This window comes from Asterias rubens, chromosome 5 (assembly GCF_902459465.1).
Source record: "Asterias rubens chromosome 5, eAstRub1.3, whole genome shotgun sequence".
NCBI lineage: Eukaryota > Metazoa > Echinodermata > Asteroidea > Forcipulatida > Asteriidae > Asterias > Asterias rubens.
Window position 1 is genome coordinate 3,961,272 of NC_047066.1, and position 13,236 is coordinate 3,974,507.

The following is a 13,236-nucleotide window of genomic DNA, read 5'->3' on the forward strand; positions in this document are numbered from 1 at the left end:
GGTGGTGTGCGGTCGAGAGCGCGCCTAGCTTTAGAAGCTTCCCGGGGGGTGGGCCATTAGCGCAGGTATAAAAATCGCGACCAGAGTTCAATTGCGAAGTCACTCTTCAAACTCTTCGGATTAAGACAACAGAAAGCACATCTGCTCTCAGTCGTGAAACTTGTGCTAAGACGGTCAACCTCTTCAGGAAATTTCAGGCGAAAATATGGAGATGAAAATGTATTCCTATATCGCACTATTTGTGTCAGCCGTGCTTTTGTTTTCAAGCCTTCAAGTTGGTAAGTTTTGCTCAATTACAAGCCAGCCACCGCGCAGCTGGCGACCCTCCCCCGTCGGGTTCACTACCTGGCCCGGGACGTGACACCGCGGAGTGCAAGGGGGAAGTGTTCCTCCTGCCGTACTTCTAGAAACTGAAGTATAAATAAGGCTCCCCGGGGAGCTTTAAGTTATTGTTTCTATAAGACTGTGCATTGTGTTTTGTGTGGTCACTATGTGGTCAGCATGTTTGCGGCAACTTCGAGTGTATTGTTGAATGGTTGCGTTGTTGCAATATTGATTCAATTTCAAAATGAACAATGTAATCTGGTAAAACCAAAACTAATTTTACTCACTGCTGTTTTTAAACTTTTCTACAAAAACAATGATGATAAAGTTCAGTAATTTTCACTGAAATTATTAGACAGCACGGCTTCAAATGCTTCCTTCAACCAAGCTGTGCATCAACATTTTCCCCGTGTTTTGAGCCCAGCTGGCCGTGCTAACACGGCCTGCACGGCTCGCTAGCTAACACGTGTACTCCTGCCGGTCGTTGGACTCACGTTTTCTCCGTACTCTCACTACTAAAAGTTGATTCGGAAAAGTTTCCGTATGGCGCCACCATTTTTTCATTCGATATGAAATAATACAGTATCTAATTTACCTCAATGAGATATCCCTTTTTGTAAAAATGAGTGAAAAAGTGGTGGCGCCATACGGAAAGTAATCCGAGAGGACCAAGTTTTATGTCAAAAAGCTTTCAGTGTCGGCTAATGATTTGGAACAATCTTCCTACTTTATCCATGCTTTATCTACATTGCCACCTTTTTTTCACTAAATTTTACCAAGTTCATGTATTTTTCATTTAAATATAGAAACTTATTTATTTCATAACGAGTGAAAACGTGGTGGCAGGATACGAAATATTTTCCTTAAAAATCCCTATCCTGCCACCACTTTTTCATCCATTATAACATAATAATAAAAATAGTTAATGGCCTGACGTTTTGACCCTAGCAGAGTCTTTCTCGAAGGCTAAATGACAACACAACAAACATGAACAGGTAACTAAGTGAAGCATAAGCAGTGAAGTGGAAATACATGAATGGGGTTAATAATAATAAATAATAATAATAAGACTTGTAATGGGCACATATCCACCCTGCTGGGTGTTCAAGGCGCAGTAAAACCAAAAACAAAACAAAACACAACACAAAGAAAAACAGAAACAACAAAATTAGTCATTGAAAACCTGTGACATAAGATAAGTTTTGAGAAGAGACTTGAATTTTGCGGTACAAACACAAGATCGAAGATTAAGTGGTAGAGCGTTCCAGATGCGTGGCGCGGCTGAAGAAAAAGACCTGTCACCCCATGAGTGTCGAGACTTGGGTTCAATGAGGAGAAGCATGGAACTTGATCAAAGATTCCTTGATGGAGTGTAAACTTGAAGCAGTTCAGAAATATAGTGGGGAGCCTTGTACATTGTATACAATTGGAGTAAAACTTCCGAACCGTTTCAAAAATCAAGGGTATACTTTGCCTTCAAGATTGACATTATTGGTTATTACTCAAATTAATTATTAGCATAACACCTTACTTGGTACAAGTAATGGGGAGAGGCGGATTGTATAAAACATTGTGAGCAACGGCTTCCTAGTTTTCGAGAACGAACAGGGCTTTACTTCTCCCGGACAATGTACACAGGGGAAACAAAAACCGAATTGTATAACTCTGAGGTAGCCCTATTTTATGCTTATGTTATTGACAGTTTTAGCAAAGGAGAGTTCCAGGGATGAGTTACGTAATATGTCCACACCCACCCATTGTCCCCTTACATCACAACCTCTTTGTGAAGTCCTCATGCCTGGAGCCCAGTTCTCTATAGTACAAATGTACCTTTTATCCACATCCCATTATGATTGCCTGTTTTTTAAACGTAAAGACTTCACAAAGAGTTTGTAGGAGAGTTCCAAGGACAAGTTATCTATGATACTGTAATGTCCCCACCCATCCATTGTTCTCTTACATCACAACCTCTTTGTGAAGTCCTCATGCCTGAAGCCCAGTTCTCTATAGTACAAATGTACCTTTTATCCACATCCCATTATGATTGCCTGTTTTTTAAACGTAAAGACTTCATAAAGAGTTTGTAGGAGAGTTCCAAGGACAAGTTATATATGATACTGTAATGTCCCCACCCATCCATTGTTCTCTTCATCACAACCTCTTTGTGGAGTCAACCGCATGTGAAGCCCAGATTTCACACCATCCTGCAGAGCTACCCTGACCAGTGATAAGCTTCTTCTTCTTTTTTTTTTTTTCACAAATCCATCTTTTGAAATGAAATTGCTTAACTCTGAGCATAGAGCAAGGACCAGAGGTAGCCCTATACCCCCTTGCCCAGGTTTGACACGTACCATGGCTGTAGAGACTATCGTAACCGTCCTAGAGGGCTACCCCGACCAGTAAAATAAGTTCTTTTGTATATTAAATTTACACAAATCCATCTTTTGAAATGAAATCGCATAACCCTGAGGTACCTCTAGGTCATTGTTGGTAGTATAAAGCATTCTGAGAAACATTTCACCTTGAAGTGTTGTGGTTACAATTCTAAAACGATATCAATTTTGTTATGCGCCCAAATTGGAGTCTGAGAGAGGTTCTCAGATTGTGTGTTTTTCAAGGTGATTATTATTCATGCATGGCATGGTTCTCTCCATATTTGTGACAACATCTAAAAAAAGACGACAACCTTTTGAAAAGAAGTTTTCGCATGCATGTAGTTACATTGTATACAATTGGAGTAAAACTTCCGAACCGTTTCAAAAATCAAGGGTATACTTTGCCTTCAAGATTGACATTATTGGTTATTACTCAAATTAATTATTAGCATAACACCTTACTTGGTACAAGTAATGGGGAGAGGCGGATTGTATAAAACATTGTGAGCAACGGCTTCCTAGTTTTCGAGAAAGAAGTAATTTTCCACGAATTTGATTTCGAGGCCTCAGTTTTAGAATTTGAGGTCCCGAAATCAAGCATCTGAAAGCACACAACTTCGTATGTTCATTATTATCTTGAAACTTTGACGACCGATTGAGCTCAAACTTTCACAAGTTTCTTATTTTATGCATATAATAGTGTCCAGTGTCTTTAAAAGCACTTTTCAAACTGAAGTGTTTTTATGATGGTTATATATAGAAATGATATAAAAACATCTTGACCTGTTGATGTTTGTTGTGTTGTCATTTAGCCTTCGAGAAAGACTCTGCTAGGGTCGAAATGTCAGGCTATTAACTGTCTTTTGCATAAAAACAACTCATGAGTTTTGTCAGAGACTTGTCTGTGCGTGAGGCAGTGGATCTTTCTGTAAAATCCACCTATAGAGTAAACAGTATTATACTGTAGTGTTCAGCTACTTGGTCATCTTGACTGAAAGGAATCTATACTTTCAAGGAAATAATCAATGGTGTCCTTGGTGTCTGGGAGCTTTAATTGATGCTTATATTATTGACAGTTTTAGCAAAGGAGAGTTCCAGGGATGAGTTACATAATATGTCCACACCCATCCATTGTCCCCTTACATCACAACCTCTTTGTGAAGTCCTCATGCCTGAAGCCCAGTACTCTATAGTACAAATGTACCTAAGTATCCACATCCCTTACTCCCGTTTGAAATTAGCCACTACACCATTTTTTGTAAAAAACGAATTACAAGTAAAATGATATTTTAAACTACCATTGTGTGCAAAAGGATACAAATTAGACATAAGTATGATAAGTATATTCATAGCTTTATTGCCTAAAAGTAAGTGTTCTAAAGGTTAACCATGCAACTAAAGATCTTAAAAAGAAAAGAAAAAACTTTTTTTTTTTTTTTTTAATTACATTTTCCACATTAAACTGTCCATAACTTAATATTGCATTGGGCGACATGTCACTCATTTTCACAGAGTGGGTCACTATTTTACTTGATACATTTGTATTAACAATTCATTGGTTTTCACAGACACAACAAAGTTAGTCCTTGAAAACCTGTGACTATGAAGATAAGTTTGAGAAGAGATTTGAATGTTGTGGTGCAAAGACAAGATCTAAGAATAAGTGGTGGAGAGTTCCAGATGCGTTGCGCAGCTGAAGCAAAAGACCTGTCACCCCATGAGTGTCGAGACTTGGGTTCAATGAGGAGAAGCATAGAACTTGATCGAAGATTCCTTGATGGAGTGTAAACTTGAAGCAGTTCAGAAATATAGTGGGGAGCCTTGCCATTAAGAGCTTTGTGGACAATGAGCATCAGCTTGAAGATGATTCGTTGAGAGATAGGGAGCCAGTGTAGTTGTTTCAGAATGGGGGTGATAGCACAGGATTTTCTAGACAGTGTCACAATGCGGGCAGCAGTATTTTGGAGCCGTTGAAGTCGGGAAATCTGGTTGTTAGGAAGACTGTAGAGAAGAGCATTGCCGTTGTCAAGACGAGAAGTAACAAATGCGTGAATGACCTTTTCAGTGGGTTAGAAAGCATACATAAAAAAGCAGGGGGAAACAATGAATAGGGGGACAAAAAGGGGGGGGGGTGAAGGGAAGGGACTTGCTTGATTGGGTAAAAAGTAATTTATTCGTGAACGAGGCTCAGGCTAAATGGCTATGGGAAAAAAGGAGACGGCAAAACAACAGGGAACTTTTAGCCTGAGCCTCATTCACTAATAAATTACTTTTTTGACCACAAGCAAGAAGAAGGAAACACAAAGGACAACATCGAGGGTGGTGAGGTTGGGTAAAAAGTAATTTATTAGTGAATGAGGCTCAGGCTAAATGGCTATGGGGAAAAAAGGAGACGGCAAAAAAACAGGGGACCCCCCCCCCTTTTTGTCCCCCTATTCATTGTTTACCCCCTGCTTTTTTATGTATGCTTTCTAACCCCCTTCATGTATTTCCACTTCACTGCTTATGCTTCACTTAGTTACCTGTTCATGTTTGTTGTGTTGTCATTTAGCCTTGCTAGGGTCGAAACGTCAGGCCATTAACTATTTTTTGCATTTATACTCTCGGTCCATTTAGTTGGTAAGTTGGCGACCTAGCCCTTTTAAAAAACGAATTCATACATGCATGCCTACCTCAGTGAGTGGATTGTCCAGTAATGGTTCTATTCTGTATTCAGTCAAGCTGTACACTAAACCAAGAACTTAATGGGATCAATCTTCTCATAATATCCTTTCTTGCATTGTCCTGTAGTTTGTGGCCAAGAGAGAGGTTGTGGGGGCAATTACTCCTAGAACTGAGGTTTGCTCCAATCATGAGGAAGTTTCCTCCATGCTCCAATGAGTAGACAACAGTGGGACAAGCCTCAATTTCATTGTTCTAGGGATCACCCATCTAATTGTCTAGCCTGCCTAGTCAGGTTTTAACAAAACATAATGCTCCAATTCATGAGCTTGACTCTCCATATAAAAACCCTTTTTATCTACTATGGAGTTACACTCCAGGAATTAAAGTCTCAACCGCAAACCTTTGTTCCTATCACAAAGCAATGCAATTTCTGAACACTCTAAAGGCCTACACTAGCCATGGTGTAATCTCTCTTACAGGCCTGCGTGCTTGGTTTTTTTTAAAGTGCAAGGGCGCACTAAGGCAATTTCTCCTTGGTAAAGGGCACCCTATGAGGAAATTGTAAATTTCTACTTTCAAGCATTTTAAAGTGCTCCAAGCCAGTGACCAGGGGGCATGGAGGCAACTGCCTTTGTTGCCTCCGTGAAGTATCAGACCTGCTCTAATGTACCGATAACTCATACTACCGGTACCAAGTAGAGGTAGCAATTTCCCAGGATGTCCATTTCCTGGGGAACGGATATTTTCCTAAGATTAGCATTTCTAATTTGTTTAACTGCAATAATAGATTATGGATTAGTATTGGTCAAGAACCAATCATACAAAGACTCATAAAAACATGGCTGTGGCCAGAATTACTAAAGGTTCATGTTCGAACGTAGTACACAATGAGCATCATCAATGATAGTACACTGGTATTGCGTACTGCGTTGTCCATATATAACAGGTTACTATGGTATACAAAGCATTTATTGCATGCTGTGATGAGATCCTTGGGTTTTGTACAGCCTCGGGGGCAAGTGGCAGCCTTGGCTTTGCCTCTGGTGCCATTTTCCCCCTTGGGTGCCGTTTGTCCCCTTGAGTGCCATTTGCGCCCTTGGGTGCCATTTGCGCCCTTAGGTGCCATTTGCACCCTCAGGTACACAAAACACCATTGACCCCATCGAAACGTGCAGCAATCGTATAGAGAAAGAAGTCAACCAAATTTGTTCTTTACAAAGCTGCTCGCTACACTCCACAATTATTTTGAGTTTCTTTGGGCATGAGTGTGAGAGTGCCCTGACAATTCAAATACGCACTTGAATTTTCCTTTTTAAAGGTAAAAATTCAGCGGTTCATCTATAAAAAAGGGGAGGATTAAAGCCCAACATTCATTGAAAATGTAAAATAAATCCCATAAAATTGGCGGCGGGCACGAAAAATATTGAGGATCCCTAAAAACCATTTTTAAAGGTCAAAAAGTAATATTTCAGCTTATCAACAAAAGGGGGAAATAAAGTCCAACATCCATGAAAAACCAAAAATAAATCCCTTAGAAAGTGGTGGCCAGATGTTGGAAAATTCTTTTTTAAAAATCTTTTGAAAACCTCTGACACCTTGCTGATTTAGGTTTGTTGTTGTTTGTTTTTATTTCAGATGGTGCATCATGGAGTTATGTCATTGGAGAAGAAAATGGTAAGAATCCATTAAAAAAAATCCATTTAAAAAAAGAAAAGGTATACAATAGATAAGTTTGCGGTTGATTCAAACTGAAGAATTAGTGGCCTGTTTGATTTGAAATACTAAGCGGTCATCTTGAAAAAAATAGTAAGTAGTAAATAGTAAGGCCCTCATTCAACTCTTTTTTGAAAATCCGGAAGCGATCAACTGTTATTTTTTGTTATTTGGCCTTATTTGGAAAGGTGGGGTGAGTCTTTTAACTAAATAGCTAGAGCTTGAATTTTATACTGGACCACTGCAAGGCCAGTAATTTTTAGTGTTGGGCCAGTAAAATCAAGACAGGACAAGTCTGGTGATCTTTTGATTTTAGTTTTTAAACTTCATAGCTAGGACTCGAATTTTATACTGGACCACGACAAGGCCAGTGATTTCAGTGTCGGGTCAGTAAAATCAAGACAGGACAAGTCTGGTGATCTTTTTTTTATAGTCTTTAAACTTCATAGCTAGGACTCGAATTTTATACTGGACCACGACAAGGCCAGTGATTTCAGTGTCGGGTCAGTAAAATCAAGACAGGACAAGTCTGGTGGTCTTTTTTTTATAGTCCTTAAAACTACGTAGCCAAGGCTCGAATATTACACTGGACCACTGCAAGGCCCCTGATTTCAGTGTCGGGCCAGTAAACCCAAGACGGAATAAGTCCGTTTTACTTTTTTTTTTTTTTTTTTTTTTTTTTTTTTTTTTTCACTTCAACATCACATGACAAGTTTGTGGCTCACAAATATCTTTCAATCCTGCTGAGGATCACCCATGAAACGGAAGAGATCAATCTTCTCTTGGTGACGTCTCTTGGTTAATTTTGGCCCTTATATAAATTCCCTTTGATTGATTTATTGATTGATTGATTGATTGATTGATTGATTGATTGATTGATTGATTGAACAATAAAAAGTTGAGATGATGAAAACCACGGTCTCATTTTGATTCTAGTCTCTTCTCATTTTGATTCTGGACTTGTAAATAAAAGCTCGGTCCGCAAAAAAAGTTTTTTTACAAGTCCTGCAGTCTTTTAGATAATTCTCCCAATTCTAGCCCTGGCAGTTTATGAGTTGGGAGCTATTTTGATACATGCCCAACCCTCAGGAGTAGTATGAACACACAGAGTCCAGGGTCCCAGTCTTGGTGCCCTGAAGCCTTTTGTTCGGGAATCTGAAAGTAACACATAACTATTACCCGAACGAATGGTATAGAAAATAGGCCGGGACTACTACTTTAGCTTATAGAATCGTAATTAACTGTACTACCGGGGAGTCGGTTCTTAAATTAGTCTCAATGTTTCGACTAGCTTGCTCTACAGGCATCGTCCGGGTGGTTTTCATGCATCATTTTCTTGCAACTTTAATAATGACCAATCAAGCCAAAATTTTCAAAGATTTGTTAAAAAGTTATGCATTGTTGAGATACACCAAGTGAGAATACTGGTCTTTTGACAACTACCATAAGTGTGTCCAGTGCCCTTAAAGTTGGTTTTCATTGAATTTGACTTTGTTTTTTCCTCAGGTCCTGATAATTGGGACACAGTGTTTCCAGACTATTGCAGCAAGTCAAAGCAGTCGCCAATCAACATTGTCTCTAAAAGTGCCGAGCATAAACCCATTGGAGACTTTACACTGGTAGGATTTGGATCCACTGCACCAACCGATGCACGAATGAAGGCAGAGAATAATGGACACACTGGTAAATGATCCCCCTATTTATTGTTTACCCCTTTCTAACCCCATTCATGTATTTCCACTTCACTGCTTATGTTTCACTTAGTTACCTGTTCACGTTTGTGGTGTTGTCATTTGGCCTTCGAGAAAGACTCGGCTAGGGTCGAAACGTCATGCCATTAACTATTTTTTGTTACCGGAGTGTGGGTTTGAATCCCGGTCGTGACACTTGTATCCTTGAGCAAGATACTTTACTATAATTGCTTCTCTTCACCCAGGGGTATAAATGGGTACCTGCGAGGGTAGAGGTTGATATTGTGAATGAAAAAGCCTTTGGAGCGATATAAACTGTTGCCCAGGTTTTATACTCCCAAGGGAGCTGAGAAACATTAAAAAGGGATGTTATTGGCCCTTTGACCAGGGCACTAATGTAAAGCGCATTGATATGGTTATTGTGAAATGCGCTATATAGAATTGGTTATTATTATTATTATTATTATTATTATTATTATTATTATTATTATTATTATTGTAATTAAAGAAACTTTACAGAACAGACTTTTTTTTGCTAACAAAACAATTGCTGGCAGTGTGAGAACTTTGTGTCACCCACCATGTACATTATTATACATAAACTGACAAACCTGTTAAAGGCAGTGGACACTATTGGTAATTACTCAAAATAATTATTAGCATAAAACCTTACTTGGTATATAATGAGTAATGGGGAGAGGTTGGTAGTATGAAACATTGTGAGAAACAGCTCCCTCTGAAGTGACGTAGTTTTCAAGAAAGAAGTAATTTTCCATGAATCCAAACATTAAAAAAATTACTTTTTTTTTTTTGAGTGAACGGTATTTCAAAGAGCATCACCAGCTCTAACGAAAAAAAGTTTAGCTTTTACTTTTAATGGTCAGGACTCAGGAACCTTGACAAAAATGTAAAACATTTCTTATAAAACCCATAAGAATTGGTCACGTGATATATTGTCGGGATCCCAACAATAATTGGCGGACTTTTTCGAGCAATGGCTTAAATGAAAGCTTGTAACTTTCTCGACCCCATCAAAATACCTATTGAATTTTAAATCAAAATCTTTGGGTCAAATCAGCAAAAAATCTGACATAGCATCTTTAAGCATGGCATCAATTTACAAAAATTGATAAAATGCTCACTGATGAGCGATGAGAAAACTTTAATGCTAATAATTATTTTGAGTAATTACCAATAGTGTCCACTGCCTTTAAGAAATTAAGCTGGTGTAGCGGTGTTTTTATTTGGAGGTTGAATAACTTCAACACGCCCTGGGACTCCCCTTGTAGTTTCTAGAAGTGACTTCCCCTACTAAATTGAGCAAAGGATAAATGTTCAAGAGTCAATGAATATTTTTCCCTTTATTGTAAAAAGCTGTGAGACTTCTATTAGTATTTTTTTGGTGTTTTAGAACATTTAGCATTTTGCACTTGCACTGCATGCTATCATGGAGCGATGGTGCTATGGAAGTTTATTTAGTGGTGTTTGCCATAAAGCATGTAGTACTTGGCTATGAAAAGAGTACTGATTGCTTGCTCAAAAGATAACATGCATTTTATATAAATAAATAGGAAGGGCTTGTGGAACCATAAGCCTACAACTTATCAGATGATCACGTAAGCCTATTACTGGAATGACTCTTCTTCATAATATGCTGTTAAAGGGAAGGTACACAATTGGTAATTACTCAAAACAAATAATAACTTAAAATCTGACTTGGTAACAAGCTTAGCAAATTTCTTTGCTGCAAAAATGAGGAGGGCAGCTAGGAAGGCAACAATGTATTAAACTAAATGAAGTTTTGGCTGGGGACCTGTTTCTGCTAATAAGCAACATTTTTCTGTGCTAAGCAAGTTTTTGCGCTTACAGACTTTATGAAATCGCGCTCTGGAGTGGATTTCATAAAGATTTTTAAAGACTTGTCTTATCTCGAGTAAGGAAGAGTTGTTCCTCCTAACTTAGGACACGTCCTAGATACGATTTCGCAAAAGATAAGGGTGTTACCCCTCTAGAGATTCTATCCACCAAATGTCCCATCCTTAAATAATCTTAAATTGGGGTTAAAGGTGCTGGACACTATTGGCAATATTACCCACAATAATTGTAAGCATAGCAAGTTACTTGGTAACGAGCAATAGAGAGCAGTGATTAACTTCCTCATTTATTTAACAGGTTTTGGAGAAAGCTCTCTCAAATATTTCAACAGACTTCAAGCCTGAAACCTTTTTAAGGCATCTGAAAGCAAACAAATTTGGTTTCTTTCTAATGCTCTTGCAACTCCAATGACCAATTGAGTCAAAATTGTCACAAATTTGTTATTATTTTTATGCATACACATACATGATGTTGGACTACACCAGGGCCCAATTTCATAGTAAGCAAACACTGGACACTTTTTGTAATTCAACTCTCAAAGACTAGTCTTCACAGTCGGTTAAGCTTGGGCGATATCACGATATTATCGAATATCGCGATATTAATTTGGACACGATTTCGATATCGGATGGATTTGGTTTTAATCGAAATATCGATATATCGCGATATATCGCGATATATCGCGATAGTCGCGATATATCGATATATCGATTAAATATCGTGATGTATTTGCTATCTTGCACCCCCATAGGTTTGGAGTAAAACCAGAAGAATAGGTCATTAGAACACCTCTCTTATGCTAGGACTGTCTCTTCTACAACTTTCACTTGGAGTTTTAAGACTGATGATGTCAAATTTCATTAATCGCGATTATATCGAATATCGCGATATATTGTCGGCGATATATCGTGAATAAAATAAATCGATATCGCCCAAGCTTACAGTCGGTGTATCTCAACATATGCATAAAATAGCAAACCTGTGGTAATTTGAGCTATTGGTCATAGAAGTTGCGAGAGAATAATGGAAGAAAAAACACCCTTGTCACACGAGGTTGTGTGCTTTCAGATGCTTGATTTCAGAACCTCAAATTCTAAATCTGAGGTCTCGAAATCAAATTTGTGGAAAATTACTTCTTTCTCGAAAACTATGTCACTTCAGAGGGAGCCGTTTCGCACATTGTTTCATACTATCAACCTCACCCCATTACTCGTTACCGAGTAAGGTTTTATGCTAATAAATATTTGACCAATAGTGTCCACTGCCGTTAAACTTAAATGAAATTCTGGTTAAATTTATGAGTGAAAATAGGAATGGGTGGAACGTGCTACAATGAATGATTTTGCTTTTCCCCTATACACACGTTACATGTTCAGAAGGCTGCTGCTGATTTGGCATTTACTCAAGATTTAGTCTCGGGTGAGTTTTTTCCATGACACCAGTGGTTCAATGCCATTTATGCACTACGTGTTTAACTTTTGATTCAAAACTTCATTTACGCACGTTCCCTGTTCAGAAGGTTGCTGCTGATTTGGCATTTTCACGAGATTTAGTCACGGGTGAGTTTTTTCTGTGACACTGATTCAATGCCATGTATCAACGCACTACGTGTTCAACTTTTGATTCCAATCTTGAAACGCTTGGAGCGCTAGTTTTACAAATTGTACCCAGCCTGGCGGAACAGCTCTACTGTACAGCGATTTATTGCCATGATGGTATTTCCAATGCTCTTTTACACTTTGTTTGTTTAGTTGCTGAAAAGCACCAATGGAGTGTGCAATCCTTTAGGGTTTTAAAGGGTGAATTCCAGTAATAGGCCAATTGAAAAATAGGGTTTGTTTCCGGAAACAATTAGGGGAAATAGGGTGATAGGCACAATTTTGAAGAAAAAAATACTTCTTCATCTTTATTTTTGTTTGACATGTAGGCAGTTTTATATCCTAATCCTATTTATTGCTCAAGCAGGAACTTTTCCCAATGCTATAGTGGAAAAGGGACGTCAAAGGATTCAAAAAGAAAACATCTTTATTTTGTGTTTGACACAGTACTGAAAAAGTTGGTTTTAGGTAGATACGGTTTGAACTATGTGTGTCTGAACACTCTTAAAACATTTAGAAAAATTAAGTTGAAACTGTATTAGTCAAACCGGTTGGCGAGGGTGGTACACTTTCGGTACAGAAAAAAAAAAAAGTTCAAAGAAGATTTACAAATAATTTACAGAAGGTAATGGTGAAAGACTTCTCTTGAAATATTGTTTCATGAAATACCTTACTTTTTGAGAAAACATTAAAACAATATCAATTCTCAATAGCGAGAATTACGGATTTATTTTAAACACATGTCATGACACGGCTAAACGCGCGGAAACAAGAGTGGGTTTTCGCGTTATTTTCTCCCAACTCCGATGACCGACTGAGCCTAAACTTTCACAGGTTTGTTATTTTATGTATAAGTTGTGATACACGAAGTGTGGGACTTGGACAATACTGTTTACCGAACGTGTATAATGGCTTTAACGTGAGGGTGACCCAGGAGTAGTTGCGTAACGTGCAATAAATTGTGAAAGCGAGCATCTTTTGTACACGCTTTTACTT

The 13,236-nt window shown here is 38.4% G+C and overlaps 1 protein-coding gene across 1 annotated transcript in view; it reads left to right on the forward strand.

Moving 5' to 3' along the window:
* The window catches only part of LOC117290913 (carbonic anhydrase 2-like), a 56,277-nt gene continuing 43,041 nt past the window's right edge, over positions 1–13,236 (forward strand). Inside the window, exons 1-3 of the mRNA XM_033772486.1 lie at positions 1–278; positions 6,999–7,037; positions 8,583–8,759. Coding sequence (XP_033628377.1) covers positions 206–278; positions 6,999–7,037; positions 8,583–8,759 — 289 coding nt within the window. The 5' untranslated portion in view covers positions 1–205. The remainder of the gene's footprint in view (positions 279–6,998; positions 7,038–8,582; positions 8,760–13,236) is intronic.